Genomic DNA, 22842 nt, shown 5'->3' with positions numbered 1-22842 from the left:
AGCCATCCACTAAATCCTTTGTTTTTCTCCTTTAAAAACACAGAGATTACTACTCAAAGCTGTCTATCGTTTACATCTACACCACAATTTATTTTTAAGACAAGTCCTAGGGTTAGGCTGATATACTGGAGTGTTTTCAATAGGGATATTCAGCCCTATTTTCAGCATGGTTTATTTATAGTGTAAACACTGCCAAACAGTGCTCAGGTATACCATGCCAAAAAAATATTTGGGCAGCCCTCTTGATTTCAAGTTAGCTCTAGCTGAAGTGCTGAAGCCCATATATGTTGTAAACTGCTTATAGGATTCACAAGGCTTTGTGTTTATTCTCAGCTCATAGGATTCATCTATGGCCCTGTATATTTTGGAGAGAAATTGAAAAGCAAAAACACATGCTGTTAAATAAATCTCAAGACTTTTATTATTGGTATCATAAAATTCAAGACCTAACATTTCATTCAATAAAAAGGGGCATGTAATATCCCATGCCCATACCAAGTGTATGCGCTATCCGATTTACTGCATGTGAATACATTTGTAAATTGTAAAAAATAATCGTTTAGTCACGCCTTTTGGCCAATTGGAGTGCGTCGATGTCAGTCCTTACTGGGTGAATTGTAGAAAGTAGCCCATGGGGCGTGGTTTCTGCTTGGGGGAGGGATTGTGTGGCATGCTAGTTAGTCTTTCAAATGACAGGGAATACGAGATTACAGCGCTCAAAGGGAATTTCTTCCAACCAGGAAATGACATACAAGGAATACACCTAGGGAATAGTAAAAAAAGATTGATTTTAAACTGAATTTGCAGAAGAAGGACTTGACTCGAAGCCGTTGAAGAACAGCAACTGAACCTTTTGACTAAGTTACTGATCAGAAACGTGAGGTTATTCTCGCGGTGTGGGTTTATCAATATATTTGTGCCCGAACAACGCTTTGTGTAGGCTATGAACAACACGCAATTATCTGATCAACGATAAAAGACGTTTCGGATACTTTTATAAACAATTCAAATAAAAAAAATAGGCTACTGTGGTTCATTTGCGGTGGGTTCGGTCCATTGACGAATACGCTCGGAAGTCCATCCTATGGCACGTTAATATTATATTATGTTCTGCCGCCAGAGCGCCCGCCCATCGACTCCGATTATTTTTTTTGTTGTTGTAGCGAAGCAGTGAAAGGAGATTGATTTTACTGAACGCGTGCGTTTGGATAGCGCTATCTCCCCGGAGGAAGAGGACGCCCACTGAAATTAAGTATTTTATGTACATTCTCAGCAGAAGGACTTTACGTATCTATTTTACATATTGATCCGAAAAAATCTTGATGTTGGCAAAATTCTAAATAGCGCACTAACAAAGCAAGACATCCACACACGCTGGACTTCCCCTGCTGAGGTGGTTTGTCATTCTACAGCGAAGGGCCGCCGCAGTCTCTGTCGGATGCGTAGGAAAGGAAGAGGGTTCAGGGTACGCGTCTTTTATGGGTGCATATCGTCATTGACGAAGGTGATACAGAGAAACGACACCCGAGTCTACCAAGCCCCGCATTTCAGAGCAGGATACGGGAGATAGGTGAGGGTATCCCACAGGCAGTAGGCGACTTCGCTATAGCGGATCTCAGTCTCAAGTCAACCCACCAGGTTCGATCCCGGTGGGCACCAGACCTACCCGTCCGTCGCCCGCACAGGTGGTCTGCCATAGATCCCAAAATTTCTGCCTCAAAACAGACCCAAGTTTTGCCTCGCTAAACGGATTATAGGAACGGTGTCTGAGGGGAGAGAAAGACGGAAGACAATGGGCATCCGCACGCTCCTTACTGCGTGTGCGCTGCTTGGTAAGTCACGCCTGTACCTATTGCTTAGATTGGACACACTGTCATCTTTCTATTTTTTTTCTCTATTTAATTACATGAGAGAACAAATAAGAACCCCGAATGTTATTCAAGTGTTACCATGCACTTTCAAAAAACGATCAATGTGCGAGTCTATTTAATTCAGAAGAACCGTTCGACACCTGAGTCATAGCACACCTGCATGCCAAGACATCTGCATGACGACACACCTGGATGACAAATCCAAACTCTGAGTGTATGTAGGTGTGAGAGTGTGTGTTTGCCAATGCCACCTCAGTAGGAGTCACTGGTCTAGGGAGGGGGCATTGTCTTAGTCACTACCAATGATGTATATAAATCCATTGCTCACTACTCACTTACCTTTGGACAGCTGTGTCTGCGTGTTTATCTGTTTGTGTTTCACAGCTCTATTATAGCTGTGAACAAGTTCTTGTTTTTCTATCATAGTGTGTGTGGAGGGGGGGGGGGAGAACTAGGTTCATGTGATATTTGGATGTAAATCTCAGATTAACCCCCTCAGACTCAAGCTCCTCTTTCCCTGGATGAGTTGGACAACAGTGACCACATCCCCGTATTAGTGCCTGTAGTCAATACACACAGACACCTTACATTTTCACTTTATATAGCACCCTGGGACACTCAGCTATTCTCTCTCCGTCATGCACATTACACACACTTTCACTGACACATATAGCATAGCCTACACAGTACACACACCAGATGGCTGCTCTGTTCCTGGATGGGAGGCATGTTATTGCTGTGGAGGGATGGATCCCTGCCATTGGGTTAGATTAACAGTCTTCTTGTTAGTTCACTTACCCTTTCAGCTGGTCAACTTCATGTAGGAGATATTGATTGATTGATCAATTTGAATATGTAGAATGAAATACAATACATCATAGAAATGCTTTGGTTTTCCTATAGAGATGGATAGCAGAAAAACAGAGTACAATATGTTGACTGTCTAATTTTAAACTTTACAGAAAGCTCTTACACATGGTGGTAATGTATATATGTTGCATGTATTACCCTGTAGTTGTGGCAGAGAGAGAGAGAGAGATCTGAATCCCTGAACCGTTCTGGTTTATATAACTAATAGAAAGTGTAATGGGTTGTTCAGCAGGAGGCTGGTTGGTTAAACCGTAATGGAGAGATGCTTCAGTTGTCTATACTGGCTCAACTGACTGCAGAATAGTTAGTATAGGCTCTCTATGCCTGTTTGCTGCCAAAGCCTCTGTATCTGAAGCCAGTTTCTCTGTGTAGTTTAAATACACCAGTTGAGTCTCATGGAAACCAATAGTTATGAGGCAGTCTAACATGCAAATGTAAGTCTAGCTGACTCGTCCCTGCTAGTGCAGTATCCTAATTGCTGTCAGTTATTAATTTAACTGGCATTGAATTCACTCAACTTTGTCAATATTGTTAATGGAAGGCCAGTCTAAATGGTGTTTCCTTCTGTCTATCCAATGCTCCCCACAGAATGACAGCTGTGTGTCACAAACACACACCCACACACACTTTTAGAATGAGAGGAATTTCACCTCTTGGTCAAGGAAGAGTCAGCACTGTTTAAACATTGCTGTGAGTTTGAGTGGATCTGTCATGTCTTTGTGGATGTTACTCTGATGCTAAAACTAAATTATTGGTGGTATATGACATGCTTTAGGCTTCTAACATATCTTCCAGCTGTTTGGCCAGCAGATGACCTGGGTTTGTGTATCTATGTGTGAGTGCCTATGTATACATACAGAGCAAGCATGTCTAGACAGTGCTCATAATGCAATCGCTCAGGATTGGCTGACATAATGGATGGGCTGGACATGCCGAGACATGAGTTCGGATTGGTCTGCCATGTAGCATGCTTCTGTCTATAACATGAGCTGCTTAGTATGTAGGCTTTAAAAAACGTATAATGAAGAACTGCACAAGTGTTGCTCCTCCTCTCTACTTTCTGGAAGACAGTCATGCCATGCTGACTCTCTCTGACTCTGAAAATGAATCCGACAATGAGGAAATCCCTGATTTTAGGTAAAAACATTTTAATTGAACCAGACATTGTAGAGTCTTCTGATGACAGTGACGGGGAAGCCAACAGTGTTGTTGTCACAGAAGAAGTGGACCGAGTTTAGAAATGGATGATGGCTATGGAGAGGGCAACCGTGACAGAGAGGGAAATGTAAGATAGTCTAGCTAGCATTTTCAGATATTATATATTTGTAATTTTGTCAAAGTAATTTTCATTGGCAGTTAAAGTGTTAGTGTTAGTTGGCTGGCTTGCTAGCTAATGTTATGTGTATGATCTGTGTGGTAATATTATTCATATCTCAGAAATCCATTTGCATTGCTAGTTACAGCCTAATGTTAGTTAACCAACTAGGTTCAATGTTAGTTCGCTATCTTTAGCTACCTGCAGATTCATGCATGGTGGCTAGCTATGACAATCAGTTTGTATTGATAGTAGTATGGGTTGGGATTATTGCTGTGTTCTAAACAACTGGGAAATCGCAGACTTCAGTGCAAACATGACAACTGGGAACTCGTTTCGAACGGTCATCCAACTCGGAATTCCAACTCGGGAACGCGGGCCTCTTTCTAGAGCCCCAACTTTATGACCTGAATATCACTGATATCATGATTTGACCTTGTATTATTCCAAGTTCCCAGTTGTTTTGAAAGCACCATTAGGTTAATTGTTTAGCTTGCTAGCTACATGTCTAAACAAATGACTCCACTTCATCAGATGATTACATGACCCATCAAGTTAACCAGGTGTGGGTAAAAATCATCTAATAATTATAAATATTAATCTGGAAACATTCTATTTTTGATATTGCTACTGTGCAAAAATGCAAGTAAACATTTAACTGTAGCATTTACATCTTATGTATCCTGTGCATGTGACAAACTTTGATTAGAATATAGGTGTCGATAAAACAAATCTGGAGTTTTTCCTTATTGAAGGCTACTACTTAAACCACTTTTAGTTTAGAAATCTTATGTTGTTTACGACACTAACTTACTAACTCTGTTTAGCACATGGCCTCACGTGTGAATCCTTAATGTGTGGGTGGGGCTAAGGCTTATGAGGGTGTTAACTATGCTGAATAAGTGTAGATAAGAAGAGCTCTCCAGTAGGTGTACCAAAACATTCAAGGACCATTTTTTCAAAAGTGAGGTTACAAGTGTATCAACTTTCAAAGCAGAATTACTTTCCCATTGTTCCTCAACTACATTGTATTACATACCATTTTGTAGTCTCTACTTTTATCCAATGTAAATCTGAAGGCTTTTCTGTGTGTGTGTTTGTTTGTGTGTTCTGAAAGTGTGTGTGTAGTGTACCCATAACATCATGATACTTCATCACATTGTTTCCCTCTATCTGGCTTGTTTACCTGACAACAGCAAAACCACTACAAACTTCATTCACTTACTCTACCCCACCTGCTTCTCTTTCAACTCCTCAAGAATATTCAGAGATACAAGTCATTGATAGGTTGTTGTCTGCTTCGGGCTGAGAGAGAGCACAACTTTTTGATTGGTGAAGGATCAGTAGACCAGAAAGATAAAATGAGTCTGGACATCACACCCAGTCCTGCCTCCGTAAGTACTTGGGTAGTTTGTTTCCTTTGATGGTAAGTCTTTAGAGAACAGTGTGTGCTCACGCAGCCAGAGCAGGAGTCAGTTTTACAGTTGCCCTCGGGGCTAGAGTGGACCCTGTAATGCTGAGTTAACACAAAGGTGGGGACATTCCCACCTAACTGTCACTGCTGCTAACTACTGCCGCAACACACACTCCTCTCACACTGGAGGGTTTTAAGTCAATTTTACTAAAACACTGCGACCTACTGTTACACTCAGTAAAAACTTGGTGCTGCTCTCTCAACATAGTTTAGGATACATTCTCTGGACATTAAAGATAAATGGGAAAATGGCCTGCTTAATTTTAATCTCCTTCCTGCTTAAATGAATCCGGTGCCTGTCTGCAGCATCTGGTTTGTGTCTGGATGGAGTAACTCTGTAGTGTCTGCATTGTTTCTTTCTCTCGTGGTGAACTCTGTATAGCAGCACATCCTGTTGGAGGTCATGATCTCTTTGACCTCAGAGCTGATCACCAGAGTTCTGATAGCTGTTGATGATTTTACAGTTGTGATTGCAGGCCTAAATCATTTAGGGCACATTTTTTTGTGTGTGTTTTTGTGTCTTTATGTCTGAGGAACCTTCTCTCAGATAAGATAAAAGGCAGTTTAACTGGTCTGTTGGGTTTGGGGGGTTCATTCCTTGACATCCCCTCTTCACTTTAAATACCACCATAAACTACCATCCCCTTTGAAAACCTCCCTTTTACATTTTTATTTATTTATTTATCTTTACCTTTATTTAACTAGGCAAGTCACTTAAGAACAAATTATTATTTACAATGACAGTCTAGGAACGGTGGGTTAACTGCCTTGTTCAGCGGCAGAACGACAGACTTTTGCCTTGTCAGAGCAGGGATTCAATCTTGCAACCTTTCGGTTACAAGTCGAACGCTCTAACCACTAGGCTACCTGCCGCCCCTTCTCCTCTCCCTGGTTTAAAGGGTGAGTAGGATGAGGTTGTCCCCTAGACACTGGTCCAAAATCAGTTCTGCCTAATTGTTAGGATTTATAGGGGGTAAGCTGATATTAGATATGTGCCTAGGTGCAACTTCTACTCAGAGCTCTGTTAGATAATAGGGTAGCCCAGATTCCACTCCTCCAGATCCACCCACAATACTTAGGTTTACATACCCAGAATCCTCGCTGGATTCTCTACCCAAACACAGCCTCAGTGGGATGCGCATGACACGCAGGGTTACTATGGAGACAGCTCCCCTGCTGCACAGCACATCCACAGACTGACACACACACACACACACACAAAACCATGGCTGTTTTTTAGATTGAAAACAAAAGGTGAATAGGATACAGTCAGCATGGGTCTGAGCTAAGACAACCCACAGGGACGTTGGAGGCATCTGATCTGATTCTCAAATCAAATCCCTGTAACTCAAGAGGGAAACACTGTGTGTGTGTTGGTGAGAGAGACTGAGAGAAACGGTGTGTGAGAGACTGTCTTTGTGTACGAGCTTGTACGTGTGTGTGGCTTTGCTTCACTCGCACCCTGAATGCCAAACTGACAGACAATGGTAGAGAAGTCTGTTTGAAGAGTCTAATTATTAGTTAATTAGTTTCCTTTCCAATCTGGGGCTTAATACACAAAAAGGTAGCGATGGAGAGCAAGCTGTCACACAGAGCTATTAACGTGTGGGTTTGGATAATTATAGAAGACTGAAAGTTGGATTTATAGTGTTACATTAACTTCAGCAGCTGTCTGGAGTTTGTACGTACACGTGTGATGAGTGTGTGCACTCCTGGATTGCAGATGTGTGTGTCTCATTTAAAGGAAAGGTGTTTGTAAAACCTTAAACTGTTTTTGTTGTTGATGTTCTGTGTTTGTGAATGTATGGGGATAGTTCTATGTCCATCTCTTTGTCATGTTGTTGGCTGGTCTGATAGGGTTTAGGGCCCTGGGGAGCAGAGAGGGGGGGGGGGGCTTTTGCACAGGGAAGCAGGTGGCTATATGGAGTTAATGGACTGTGGGAGGGGGCAGAGGGGGACACTTCAGATAGGACAGGACAGGGGGCAGAGTACGGTCTCTGTGTGTGAGACACTGTCTGTGTGCTACAGTAGATTTATTATATGGATGAGTGAGTTGGTCACAAACACTAAATTTTTAACCATGTCCATTATGGACAGAGGCGAGTGAGGAGCTGGGCGACTTTAGCCTTCCCCACCATCAACCTCATGAATGAATTATGGGTTGGGATGGGTAGAGACACTCAGAGAGGTTCCCCCTGGTGTTCTCGGCCTGGTCTGAGCAGCTGTGATGGGCGGCACACAGATGGGGTCATGTGCATGGTGGCCCAGGAGGGCCATGAATTAGAGCTAGTTGACATGAAGAGACCAGGACCTTACATGACACTGCACTAACATGAGAGGAGACTCCCCAAAGTGTAAGAATGAGCCAGCCCTGCCTCTGCAAGTGTATGACTGACTGACTGAGCAGTGCTTGATGTTCTTTGTACACTCAGGCTGCGGTCTCTGTTCTTGCTCAGAGGTTGGAACTTAGCCACTACACAACTGCTTAACAAAACTCACCTTCTGAGCCTTTCTCCCCCTCTCTATACCCGTCTGCCCCCCCCCCCTTTCCCTCTCTGCGCCCCCATGTTGAGATGAGGTAATAGCAGACATGATGGTCTGGTCTATCTCTCTCAGCCTGGTCTCGTTGGTGGCTGCAGGGCTAATTTTGACCTGCGAGAAGCAGGGGGAGGGAAGTACTGAGGATTGCTTAAGGGACAGAAATTACTGAGTTGAAACACACATGCCTTTTTCCCCTCAGTCTCTTTCCAGCCATTTCTCTTTCTGCCTTTTATATTTTATCTCCTTTCGCTCTTTCTTTCTCATTTTCCCTCTCTCCTCCTCTCGCTCCATCTCCTGTCTATTCCCTCTTTCCCCTCCTCCCTCTCTATTAGTCAGTGGTAAGGGCTGGTGGTCAGTCATCACAGTGCTCTGCCGGCCAGTCTTTTAACTGGTGTGTGATGGTGGGTAAATTACACAGAGGCTGTGCTGCTGGACTACTCTGCTGTGTGACTGTCTACTGACTGTCTACTGACTGTCTACTGACTGTCTACTGACTGACTGTCTACTGACTGACTGTCTACTGACTGACTCTCTTCTGTCTACTGACTGACTGACTCTCTACTGTCTACTGACTGACTGTCGACTGACTGACTGTCGACTGACTGACTGTCGACTGACTGTCGACTGACTGACTGTCGACTGACTGACTGACTGTCGACTGACTGACTGTCTACTGACTGGGCCGAGGAAGGCTGAGGGCAGAGATGGAGTCTGTTGCATTGTGATTGTTTGACCTCATAAACCCACAGAATGCCCATGTACAGTGTTGCCATAACTAGAGATGTCAATTAGGATAGGATTTTGAGAGGGTTAAAGTGGTATGACAAAAATAGTATGCGTGGATGCATTTAACTTCTTATGGGCAGGTGGGACGGTAGCGTCTAGAGTGACTTAGAGTAGTGAGCGCATACAGTTTCATATTGGTCCCCTGTGGGAATCCAACCCACAGCCCTGGCATAGCAAGCGCCTTGCTCTGCCAACTGAGCCACACAGGACCAGTTCAATTCGGAGTCCTATAAAGGCTAAAGATGAGATCTCTCCCTTACTCTGACTCATACTGTATGTAGTGTGTGTCTGTCTGTTATACTGGCTCTGAGAGAGAGTTCTGGCTGTCTGTTATACTGGCTCTGAGAGAGAGGTCTGGCTGTCTGTTATATTGGTTCTGAGAGAGAGGTCTGTCTACATTATAGAGGTCGACTGATTAATCGCAATGGCCGATTAATTAGATTTCAAGTTTTCATAACAATCGCAAATCGGTATTTTTGGACACTAATTTGGACCATTTTTTTTTTTTTTTTACACCTTTAATTAACTAGGCAATCAGTTAAGAACACATTCTTATTTTCAATGACTGCCTAGGAACGGTGGGTTAACTGCCTTGTTCAGGGGTAGAACAACAGATTTTTACCTTGTCAGCTCGGCCATTCAATCTTGCAACCTTACGGTTAAATAGTCCAACGCTCTAACCACCTGCTTTACATTGCACTCCACGAGGATCCTGCCTGTTACGCGAATGCAGTAAGAAGCCAAGCTAAGTTGCTAGCTAGCATTAAACTTATAAAAAACAATCAATCATAATCACTAGTTAACTACACATGGTTGATGATATTACTAGTTTATCTAGTGTGTCCTGTGTTGCATATAATCGATGCGGTGCACATTCGCGAAAAAGGACTGTCGTTGCTCCAATGTACCTAACCATAAAGATCAATGCCTTTCTTAAAATCAATACACAAGTATAGATTTTTAAACCTGCGTATGAGTTAATATTGCCTGCTAACATGAATTTCTTTTAACTAGGGAAATGGTGTCACTTCTCTTGCAACAGAGTCGGGGTATAGGCAGCAGTTTGGGCCGCCTGGCTCGTTGCGATCTGTGTGAAGACTATTTCTTCCTAACAAAGACAGCCAACTTCGCCAAACGGGAGATGATTTAACAAAAGAGAACAATTTGCGAAAAAAGCACAATTGTTGCACGAATGTACCTATCCATAAACATCAATGCCTTTCTTAAAATCAATACATAGAAGTATATATTTTTAAACCTGCATATTTAGCTAAAAGAAATTCAGGTTAGCAGGCAATATCAACCAGGTGAAATTGTGTCACTTCTCTTGCGTTTCACTGCACGCAGAGTCAGGGTATATGCAACAGTTTGGGCCGCCTGGCTCGTTGTGAACTAATTTGCCAGAATTTTACGTAATTATGACATAACATTGAAGGTTGTGCAAAGTAACAGGAATATTTAGACTTATGGATGCCACCTGTTAGATAAAATACGGAACGGTTCCGTATTTCACTGAAAGAATAAACGTTTTGTTTTCGAGATGAACGTTTCCAGATTCTACCATACTAATGACCTGAGGCTCGTATTTCTGTATGTTATTATGTTATAATTAAGTCTATGATTTGATAGAGCAGTCTGACTGAGCGATGGTAGGCACCAGCAGGCTCGTAAGCATTCATTCAAACAGCACTTTCGTGCGTTTGACAGCAGCTCTTCGCTGTGCTTCAAGCATTGCGCTGTTTATGACTTCAAGCCTATCAACTCCCGAGATTAGGCTGGTGTAACCGATTTGAAATGGCTAGCTAGTTAGCGGGGTGCACGCTAGTAGCGTTTCAATCGGTGACGTCACTCGCTCTGAGACTTGGAGTAGTTGTTCCCCTTGCTCTGCAAGGACCACGGCATTTGTGGAGCGATGGGTAACGCTGCTTCGAGGGTGGCTGTTGTCGCTGTGTTCCTGGTTCGAGCCCAGGTAAGAGCGAGGAGAGGGACTGAAACTATACTGTTACACTGGCAATACTAAAGTGCCTATAAGAACATCCAAATAGTCAAAGCTATATGAAGTACAAATTGTATAGAGAGAAATAGTCCTATAATTCCTATAATAACTACAACCTAAAACTTCTTACCTGGGAATATTGAAGTGTTATGTTAAAAGGAACCACCAGTTCTCATGTTCTGAGCAAGGAACTTAAACATGAGCTTTTTTACATGGCACATATTGCACTTTTACTTTCTTCTCCAACACTTGGTTTTTGCATTATTTAAACCAAATTTAACATGTTTCATTATTTATTTGAGGGTAAATTGATTTTATTGATGTATTATATTAAGTTAAAATAAGTGTTCATTCAGTATTGTTGTAATTGTCATTATTACAAATACATTTAAAAAATCGGCCGATTTTAATCGGTATCTGCTTTTTTTTTTGGGGCCCTCCAATAATCGGTATCGGCGTTGAAAAATCATAATCGGTCGACCTCTACTACATTACAGCTTCTCACAGAATAACACTGGAGAAAGGATCCCATCCAATCTATAATAAAATAGCTGTAATGTAAGAGCAGCATTAATATGAATCCAGGCCCATATTAATGTAATATGTAGAGAAATAGGCCTTACATCTGCAGTCCTCTGAAATGAATTGATGGCTAACCGGGTCCATTTCGTTCAAATGAAAATGTGAATTGTCTGTCTGTCTGTCGAAATGGGTGATAATAAAGGGGCATGATGTTAATGGATTCCTTAGGGAGAGATTTAACCCGAGTCTAGAACGGGAAAAGACACACAGTGAAGTATACTCAATGTGTTTCAGTGTGCCTCCATCATGTAGCACCGGTTTGCGACAAGAACTGCAACGTTGCTGGGTTTTTCCGCACTCAACAGTTTCCCATGTGTATCAAGAATGTTCCACCACCCAAAGGACATCCAGCCAACTTGTCATAACTGTGGGAAGTATTGGAATCAACATGCTATCGACACCTTGTAGAGTCCATACCAAGACGAATTCAGGCTGTTCCAAATGTTTGGTGTACGTCTGCAATTGTCTTTCTCAAAAAAATGAACACTCACTCAAGTAATCGAATACTAATAAAGATATTATATTCCCATCCGTAAGACTGAGTCCATTTATTTATTTATTTAAACTATATTCATAATCTATCCCCTTTTCAGTGCCTTTAGTTGCCTTACCTCCACACTTCTTACCCTTCAAAGTAGTGTGTTTGGTGGAGGAGTTGAGACAGGACTGGGATTGTCCTCTCCTCTACTCTGTAGTATGGCCCATATGGAGGAGCCAGCTGTGTGTGTAAATAGATCCACCTGGGCATTGGACCAGCCAGGCAGTGTTGGCATGTGCAGCGCTCAGCCCTTAGCATCCTGGGTATAATGAGGAATGAAGGGGGTAGGGAGGGAGGTAACAGGACTGTCTTATGTCTCCACTGATGCCAGCAGGATGACAAAAGATGGATGGCTTCAAATATGATAAGCTGTACCGTGTGTTTGTGTGTAACTCCCACCTTAGCAGGTGTGTGTAATTATCCTGTGAGGGTTGGAGTAAGCTGGCGGTGTGAGTGCTAACAGTACAGTGCTGTGAGATGATGCTGTTTTCCAGCCACAAATGATTGGATTAGTGTTTACCCCCCCCCCACTTCCACTTAGCATAATCCTCTTTACAGCTTCCTCTTTTGTGTGTGTGTGTGTGTGTGTGCGCATAAGTTGTTGTTTATGCCAAAAGCTTCCAAGTCCATTCCTCTATGACCCGCGTGACATTGACTGCCTGCCTTTGCAGGTGGCGACGGTGTTACAGTGAGAGACTGACAGTGGGCTGTTGGTGGTAGAGAACGGGCTATAAAGGGCTTTAAATGAACGCTACCAGTACCAGGGGCAGCGAGTGATAAAGACAGTGCAGCCAGAGGTGAAGAGGCAGCCAGATGGAGGGTACAGAGGTGAAGAGGCAGCCAGATGGAGGGTACAGAGGTGAAGAGGCAGCCAGATGGAGGGTACAGAGGTGAAGAGGCAGCCAGATGGAGGGTACAGAGGTGAAGAGGCAGCCAGATGGAGGGTACAGAGGTGAAGAGGCAGCCAGATGGAGGGTACAGAGGGATTAGTTTGTAGGGATAGAGTGATCAGTTAGAGGTCTGGAGGGGTTGGTATGTAGTTGTCAGCCTCTCAAAACAGCCTGCAGAGTGCTGTGTTGCTTTGAAGTCTCACAGAGCCTCTTAAATCCTGCCTGAAAAGATGGAGAGAACCGCGAGGCACAGAGGAGAGACAGGAATTTACTCCGAGAGAGAGGAAGGGAAGCGGGAGAGAGACTGGAGGGAGCGAGAAAGCGTAGAGGGGGAGAGGCTGGGTGTATGAGGAGAGGGAGAGTGTGATGAGAGAGAGGCGGGAGGAGAGAGAGCCTGACAGAAAGAAACTGAGAGTGAGGTGGGGGAGGTGAATAATGGTTTCAGTGCTCATACAATATGAGCAGTAGCAGCCTAATCATGTGGTGAGTAATGTATTGTTGGCAGTAATACTGGACCAGGGCAGCAGTAACATGAGCATCAGGGAATACAGCACCATGACTCTGAGCTCTGTGGTCAGACTGAATGGCACCCTGGTTACTAATGGTCTGGTATTATGTTAATATCTTCTCTTACTGACAAGACAACAGAACCACAGAGAGTGGACGAGAGAGGACAGAAAGAGAGTGGACGAGAGAGGACAGAAAGAGAGTGGACGAGAGAGGACAGAAAGAGAGTGGACGAGAGAGGACAGAAAGAGAGTGGACGAGAGAGGACAGAAAGAGAGTGGACGAGAGAGGACAGAAAGAGAGTGGACGAGAGAGGACAGAAAGAGAGTGGACGAGAGAGGACAGAAAGAGTGGACGAGAGAGGACAGAAAGAGAGTGGATGAGAGAGGACAGAAATTGAGTAGAAGAGAGAGCACAGAAAGAGTGAGGAAGGGAACTGATAAATGTAGGACGATGACAAGAACAACCTCCCAATATCAAACCTGTGAGTTATTCCACACATTAAATATCACACATTTAGTGCAGATAAAAACATCAGTATTTTGGCATGATTGCTATTTTCCTGTAGGCCTCTCTCTTCTCTTTATCCCCCTGAGACGTTTTAGTGTGTTTAACTGTCCTGCCTGTGAGTTCATGGCCAGTTCTATCTTATTGTGGTCTATTGGAGAAGTGAAGCCTTGGAGTGATTCATTTTTATAATTTTTTTGTTCTCAAACGCTGTTCTTATTGAATTGAAATCCCTTTTAACTGAGGCAGCCAAAAAACAAATCAGAGATTTGTAACGCTTTTATGAGCTCATGAGCAAAATGTGCCTCAAAATGGAAAAAAAGACAAAGGACCACAAAACAAAACCAAAAAGGATCGAAATATGAGGAAAAACACAATCTTACTCTCACACTATAGCACGCGCACACAGCGTTTTCTCTCGTTTTGTCGACTCGCTGAGCACAGTCTGGATGCATTTGTTAATTTTTCAACTAAATATACAACTAGATATTATTTTATTATTTTCTGCACGCATGCGCAGACACACACACACACCTGATCACTGACAGCTATGAGACAGCTTATAGGGAGGAGGTCAGAGACCTGGCAGTGTGTGCCAACCTCTCCCTCAATGTGAGCAAGACAAAAGGAGCTGATCGTGGACTACAGGACAAGGTGGGGCGAACAGGCCAACAAACCAACAAACTATCATGGTCCAAACATGCCAATCAAGTCCTGACGGGGGCACGACAACACCTTTTGCCCCTCAGGAGACTGAAAATATTTGGCATGGGTCCCCGGATCCTCAAAGTTCTACAGCTGCACCATCGAGAGCATCACAGCCTGGTATGGCAACTGCTCGCCATCCGACCGTAAGTCACTACAGAGGGTAGTGCGTACGGCCCAGTACATCACTGGGGCCAAGCTTCCTGTCATCCAGGACCTATATACTAGGCAGTGCCAGAGGAAGGCCTAAAAAATTGTTAGACTCCAGTCACCCAAGTCATAGACTGTTCTCTCTGCTACCGCACGGCAAGCGGTATCGGAGCGCCAAAAGGCTTCTTAACAGCTTCTACACCCAAGCCATAAGACTGCTGATCAATTAATCAAATGGCCTCCCTGACTATTTACATTGACCCCCCCCCCCTCCCCACCCTTTGTTTTTACACTGCTGCTTCTCGCTGTTTATTATCTATACATAGTCACTTTAGCCCTACCTACATGTCCAAATTACCTCGACGAACCTGTACCCCCTGCACATTGACTCGGTACCGGTACCCCCTGTATATAGCCGCGTAATTGTTATTTTATTGTGTTTTATTTCATAAAGATTTTCTTAACTATTTCTTCAACTGCATTGTTGGTTCAGGGCTTGTAAGTAAGCATTTCGCTGTAAGGTCTACCTACACCTGTTCGGCGCATGTGACAAATAATAAAAAGTAACACAATAAAATAACAATATGAGGCTATATACAGGGGTACAAATTAGATTTGATTTGATTTTGTCACACAGTCAGTCAACAGTGAAGGAAAAATGGGGAATGGGAGAGAAAGTTACTGCGAGAGAGTGATCAACGAGGAAGAGAGAATGTTGGAAGTTTAAATTTGTTGTGCCTACAGACACAGCCTCTCTGTGAGGTCTCTGTGAAAGACACACACAGCTGTGTTCTGCAGTTGGTCATGTAGACTGGTAGCAGTGTCTAGTCTCCTTCTGTTTGGGATTGGTGTGTACCTGCATGCTTTTGCCTGTGCTGCTGTGTATTGTCTGCTCTTCTTTCAAATGTCCGTTTTTTTTAACAGAGTCTGTGTGTACTGTGATCTCCCTGACCACAGGTGTTTCAATTGACATGAATATCCTCCACCAAGAACTAAAATAACAACCTTGCATGACCCTTGTCCCGTGAGTGTGTGATGTGCATGACCTCTCAGTTTCATGGCTCCTGGTCACAGAATTTTAACAGACTGACACTGACCTCATATTTCATAATTCCCCACGGTCTCTCTTTCTGTAGTGTGTGTGTGTGTTTGTGACACTACAGGGCTGTTTCTTCAGGACACTGAGTGGACATGTCATGTTGACTCGGTTCCTCTTGGGAGAGTGCTGGGTCTAAAGCTCCCAGGATGCTAAATGTTTTAACAGCAGTTTTGTAACCAATGTTCTTTGCCTCTTTCCCCTTTTCTCTCTCTATCCCGACCTCCTCCTCCCTCCCTCTCTCGCCCAGCAGGTGTGAGCGTGGCACAGAGGGTAGTGACCGTTCAGAGCGGACCGCTGGTACGGACGGAGGGCAGTCACGTGACCATCTGGTGCAACGTGACCGGCTACAAGGAGGGCGTGGAGCAGGACTTTGAGTGGTCCATGTACCTGACCTCGGTGCCCGACCGCGAGATCCGCATCGTGAGCACGGCCCAGTCCAACTATGCGTACGCGGTGTACGCCCAGAGGGTCAACAGTAAGGAGATCTGGGTCGAGAGGCTGACCAGGGACTCAGCCCTTCTCCACATCACCAAGGTCCAGGCCAGAGACCAGGGGCTGTTTGAGTGTTACACCCCCAACACAGACGGACAGTACCTCGGCTCCTACAGCGCCCGCACCAACCTCACCGGTGAGTCCATGTTACAACACAATACACCAAGCCTGTGTCCCAAATGGCACCCTTTTCTCTGTATAGTGTACCACTTTTAAACTGGGCCTACATGGGGCATAATCACTAGCAGTTAGGATGTCTACATATGATACAGTGGTCTCCAACCCTGGTGTTTGAAAGCTACATGGTGTGGATGTTTTTGTTCTAGCCAAGCACCAACACATCTTATTCAACTAATCAATGTCTTGATTAGAAGACTGTATTGTTGAACAGAAGCCTGCGCACCCTGTGGCTCTCCCAGGACCAGGGTAGATGAGGGTAGATGCGTACATACATGGTAGATACGTACATTGGAGGGCAGGTGCGTACATACAGGGTAGATAAGGGTAGATGCGTACATACATGGTAGATGAGGGTAGATACGTACATTTGAGGGCAGGTGCATACATACATGGTAGATGACGGTAGATACGTACATACATGGTAGATACGTACATTTGAGGGCAGGTGCATACATACAGGGTAGATGAGGGTAGATGCATACATACATGGTAGATGAGGGTAGATACGTACATACATGGTAGATACGTACATTTGAGGGCAGGTGCATACATTGAGGGTAGATGCATACATACATGGTAGATGAGGGTAGATGCGTACATACATGGTAGATGAGGGTAGATGCGTACATACATGGTAGATGAGGGTAGATACGTACATACATGGTAGATACGTACATTTGAGGGCAGGTGCATACATACAGGGTAGATGAGGGTAGATACGTACATACATGGTAGATGAGGGTAGATGCGTACATACATGGTAGATGAGGGTAGATACGTACATACATGGTAGATACGTACATTTGAGGGCAGGTGCATACATACATGGTAGATGAGGGTAGATGCATACATACAGGGTAGATGAGGGTAGATGCGTACATACATGGTAGATGAGGGTAGATGCGTACATACATGGTAGATACGTACATTTGAGGGCAGGTGCATACATACAGGGTAGATGAGGGTAGATGCATACATACATGGTAGATGAGGGTAGATACGTACATTTGAGGGCAGGTGCGTATATACAGGTTAGATGAGGGTAGATGCATACATACATGGTAGATGAGGGTAGATACGTACATTTGAGGGCAGGTGCGTACATACAGGGTAGATGAGGGTAGATGCATGCATACATGGTAGATAAGGGTAGATGCGTACATTTGAGGGTAGGTGCATACATACAGGGTAGATGAAGGTAGATATGCGTACATAGAGGGTAGATGAGGGTAGATATGCGTACATAGAGGGTAGATGAGGGTAGATATGCGTACATTGAGGGTAGATATGCATACATAGATGGTAGATATGCGTGCATAGAGGGTAGATATGCGTGCATAGAGGGTAGATATGCGTGCATAGAGGGTAGATATGCGTGCATAGAGGGTACATACAGAGCAGATGAGGGTAGATCCGGATATACAGGGTAGATGAGGGTAGATCCGGATATACAAGGTAGATGAGGGTAGATCCGGATATACAAGGTAGATGAGGGTAGATCCGGATATACAGGGTAGATCCGGATATACAGGGTAGATGAGGGTAGATCCGGATATACAGGGTAGATGAGGGTAGATCCGGATATACAGGGTAGATGAGGGTAGATCCGGATATACAAGGTAGATGAGGGTAGATCCGGATATACAAGGTAGATGAGGGTAGATCCGGATATACAAGGTAGATGAGGGTAGATCCGGATATACAAGGTAGATGAGGGTAGATCCGGATATACAAGGTAGATGAGGGTAGATCCGGATATACAGGGTAGATGAGGGTAGATCCGGATATACAAGGTAGATGAGGGTAGATCCGGATATACAAGGTAGATGAGGGTAGATCCGGATATACAAGGTAGATGAGGGTAGATCCGGATATACAAGGTAGATGAGGGTAGATCCGGATATACAGGGTAGATGAGGGTAGATCCGGATATACAGGGTAGATGAGGGTAGATCCGGATATACAAGGTAGATGAGGGTAGATCCGGATATACAAGGTAGATGAGGGTAGATCCGGATATACAGGGTAGATGAGGGTAGATCCGGATATACAAGGTAGATGAGGGTAGATCCGGATATACAAGGTAGATGAGGGTAGATCCGGATATACAAGGTAGATGAGGGTAGATCCGGATATACAAGGTAGATGAGGGTAGATCCGGATATACAAGGTAGATGAGGGTAGATACAGGGTAGATGAGGGTAGATACGTACATACAGGGTAGATGAGGGTAGATGCGTACATTGCTCAGGGCAGTTAACCCAAGGTGTACACTGTGAAGTTTGCTTTGGCAATGGGGTCATATGGGAGGATAAGCCTAGTCATTGAGAATGTACATGACTGGATCAGAGATCGGGAGGAAGTGTTCAGTGTCTCACAGTGTGCCACCTGTCTTGGGGCAAGACTTGCCCTGACCCATCTTTCTCTCACCACCCCCCTCCTCCTTTCCCCCGTGTTTGTCTGTCACCAGCATCAATTTCTCTGTGACACACAAACACACACATAGAAATCCACTCGAACATTCCCAACATTCAAAGCACAGCTGGTATGGGTGAGAATTCCACTCCCAGGTCAGAATCTGGTTCCCGTCATATCTTCATCTCTGAGGCTGGTGAACTTGCTCTGAGAGAGAGGTCAAAGTTCACGCCAAGTGCTCATGGGAGTAACCTATGTTAACCCACAGTATGTTAATAAACTCAGACGTCCTCTCACTGTCAATTGCGTTTATTTTCAGCAAACCTAACGTGTAAATATTTGTATGAACATAGCAAGATTCAACAATTGAGACATAAACTGAAAAAGTTCCACAGACATGTGATGAACAGAAATTGAATAATGTGTCCCTGAACAAAGGGGGGTCAAAAGTAACAGTCAGTATTTGGTGTGGCCACCAGCTGCATTAAGTACTGCAGTGTATCTCCTCCTCATGGACTGCACCAGATTTGCCAGTTATTGCTGTGAGATGTTACCCCACTCTTCCACCAAGACACCTGCAAGTTCCTGGACATTTCTGGGGGGAATGGCCCTAGCCCTCACCCTCCGATCCAACAGGTCCCAGACCGGCTCAATGGAATTGAGATCCAGGCTCTTTGCTGGCCAAAGCAGAACACTGACATTCCTGTTTTGAAGGAAATCACGCACAGAACGAGCAGTATGTCTGGTGGCATTGTCATGCTGGAGGGTCATGTCAGGATGAGCCTGCAGGAAGGGTACCACATGAGGGAGGAGGATGTCTTCCCTGTAACGCACAGCGTTGAGACTGCCTGCAATGACAACAAGCTCAGTCCAATGATGCTGTGACACACCACCCCAGACCATGACGGACCCTCCACCTTCACATCGATCCCACTCCAGAGTACAGGCCTCGGTGTAATACTCATTCCTTCAACGATAAACGCGAATCCGACCATCACCCCTGGTGAGACAAAACCACGACTCGTCAGTGAAGATCACTTTTTGCCAGTCCTGTCTGGTCCAGCGATGGTGGGTTTGTGCCCATAGGAGACATTGCCGGTTATGTCTTGCGAGGACCTGCCTTACAACAGGCCTACAAGCCCTCAGTCCAGCCTATTGAGGACAGTCTGAGCACTGACGGAGGGATTGCACGTTCCTGGTGTAACTCTGGCAGTTGTTGTTGCCATCCTGTACCTGTCCCTCAAGTGTGATGTTCAGATGTACCGATCCTGTGCAGGTGTTGTTACAGGTGGTCTGCCACTGTGAGGACGTTCAGCTGTCCGTCCTGTCTCCCTGTATCGCTGTCTTTGGCGTCTCACAGTACGGACATTGCAATTCCTCATGTCTCCTTGCAGCATGCCTAAGGGACGTTCACGCAGATGGGCAGGGACCCTGGGCATCTTTCTTTTGGTGTTTTTCAGAGTCAGTAGAAAGGCCTCTTTAGTGTCTGAAGTTTTCAGAACAACCGTTCCACAGGTGCATGTTCATTAATTGTTTATGGTTCATTGAACAGTAAACATTACACATACAGAAGTTTCAAAACAATAAAGACATTACAAATGTCATATATATATATATATATATATATATATATATATATATATATATATATATATATATATATATATATACACACACACACTGCTCAAAAAAATAAAGGGAACACTAAAATAACACATCCTAAATCTGAATGAATGAAATATTCTTATTAAATACTTTTTTCTTTACATAGTTGAATGTGCTGACAACAAAATCAACCCATGGAGTTCTGGATTTGGAGTCACACTCAAAATTTAAGTGGAAAACCACACTACAGGCTGATCCAACTTTGATGTAATGTCCTTAAAACAAGTCAAAATGAGGCTCTGTAGTGTGTGTGGCCTCCACGTGCCTGTATGACCTCCCTACAACGCCTGGGCATGCTCCTGATGAGGTGGCGGATGGTCTCCTGAGGGATCTCCTCCCAGACCTGGACTAAAGCATCCGCCAACTCCTGGACAGTCTGTGGTGCAATGTGGCGTTGGTGGATGGAGCGAGACATGATGTCCCAGATGTGCTCAATTGGATTCAGGTCTGAGGAACGGGCGGGCCAGTCCATAGCATCAATGCCTTCCTCTTGCAGAAACTGCTGACACACTCCAGCCACATGAGGTATAGCATTGTCTTGCATTAGGAGGAACCCAGGGCCAACCACACCAGCATATGGTCTCACAAAGGGTCTGAGGATCTCATCTCGGTACCTAATGGCAGTCAGGCTACCTCTGGCGAGCACATGGAGGGCTGTGCGGCCCCCCCAAAGAAATGCCACCCCACACCATGACTGACCCACCGCCAAACCGGTCATGCTGGAGGATGTTGCAGGCAGCAGAATGTTCTCCACGGCGTCTCCAGACTCTGTCACGTCTGTCACATGTGCTCAGTGTGAACCTGCTTTCATCTGTGAAGAGCACAGGGCGCCAGTGGCGAATTTGCCAATCTTGGTGTTCTCTGGCAAATGCCAAATGCCCTGCACGGTGTTGGGCTGTAAGCACAACCCCCACCTGTAGATGTCGGGCCCTCATACCACCCTCATGGATTCTGTTTCTGACCGTTTGAGCAGACACATGCACATTTGTGGTCAGCTGGAGGTCATTTTGCAGGGCTCTGGCAGTGCTCCTCCTGCTCCTCCTCGCACAATGGCAGAGGTAGCGGTCCTGCTGCTGGGTTGTTGGCCTCCTCCACATCTCCTGATGTACTGGCCTGTCTCCTGGTAGCGCCTCCATGCTCTGGACACTACGCTGACAGACACAGCAAACCTTCTTGCCACAGCTCGCATTGATGTGCCATCCTGGATGAGCTGCACTACCTGAGCCACTTGTGTGGGTTGTAGACTCCGTCTCATGCTACCACTAGAGTGAAAGCACCGCCTCCATTCAAAAGTGACCAAAACATCAGCCAGGAAGCATAGGAACTGAGAAGTGGTCTATGGTCATCACCTGCAGAACCACTCCTTTAGTGTCTTGCTAATTGCCTATAATTTCCACCTGTTGTCTATTCCATTTGCACAACAGCATGTGAAATTTATTGTCAATCAGTGTTGCTTCCTAAGTGGACAGTTTGATTTCACAGAAGTGTGATTGACTTGGAGATACATTGTGTTGTTTAAGTGTTCCCTTTATTTTTTTGAGCAATGTATATACAGTGTTGTAACAATATACAAATGGTTAAAGTACACAAGGGAAAATAAATAAGCATAAATATGGGTTGTATTTACAATGGTGTTTGTTCTTCACTGGTTGCCCTTTTCTTGTGGCAACAGGTCACAAATCTTGCTGCTGTAATGGCACACTGTGGAATTTCACCCAGTATATATTAGTCTATCAAAATTGGATTTGTTTTCAAATTCTTTGTGGATCTGTGTAATCTGAGGGAAATATGTCTCTAATATGATCATACATTGGGCAGGAGGTTAGGAAGTCTCTCTCTCTGTGTATCAGCTCTCTCTCTCTCTCTCTCTCTGTGTATCAGCTCTCTCTCTCTCTCTCTCTCTCTCTGTGTATCAGCTCTCTCTCTCTCTCTCTGTATCACCTCTCTCTCTCTCTCTCTCTCACCTCTCTCTCTCTCTCACCTCTCTCTCTCTCTCTCTCTGTATCACCTCTCTCTCTCTCACCTCTCTCTCTCTCTCTCTCTGTATCACCTCTCTCTCTCTCTCTCACCTCTCTCTATCACCTCTCTCTCTCTCTCTCTCTCTCTCTATCACTCTCTCTCTCTATCACCTCTCTCTCTCTCTCTCTCTCTCTCTCTATCACCTCTCTCTCTATCACCTCTCTCACCTCTCTCTATCACCTCTCTCTCTCTCTCTCTCTCTCTCTCTCTCTCTCTCTCTCTATCACCTCTCTCTCTATC

At 44.6% G+C, this 22842-nt stretch overlaps 1 protein-coding gene across 2 annotated transcripts in view; it reads left to right on the top strand.

The window, feature by feature from the left end:
* Positions 1-701: 701 nt before the first annotated feature.
* The window catches only part of igsf3 (immunoglobulin superfamily, member 3), a 105393-nt gene continuing 83252 nt past the window's right edge, over positions 702-22842 (top strand). The window contains exons 1-2 of one of the 2 annotated variants that reach the window (XM_029658280.2): positions 702-1832; positions 16082-16459. In XM_029658280.2, the coding sequence (XP_029514140.2) occupies positions 1793-1832; positions 16082-16459 (418 nt within the window). In that variant the 5' untranslated portion in view covers positions 702-1792. Of the gene's footprint in view, positions 1833-16078; positions 16460-22842 lie in introns of both variants that reach the window. The other variant, XM_029658274.2, reaches the window with a different exon arrangement.

Source organism: Oncorhynchus nerka, linkage group LG1 (assembly GCF_034236695.1).
Source record: "Oncorhynchus nerka isolate Pitt River linkage group LG1, Oner_Uvic_2.0, whole genome shotgun sequence".
Classification (NCBI taxonomy): domain Eukaryota; kingdom Metazoa; phylum Chordata; class Actinopteri; order Salmoniformes; family Salmonidae; genus Oncorhynchus; species Oncorhynchus nerka.
The sequence above is the reverse complement of the archived record's forward strand: the minus strand, read 5'-3'. Positions and strand labels throughout refer to the sequence as shown.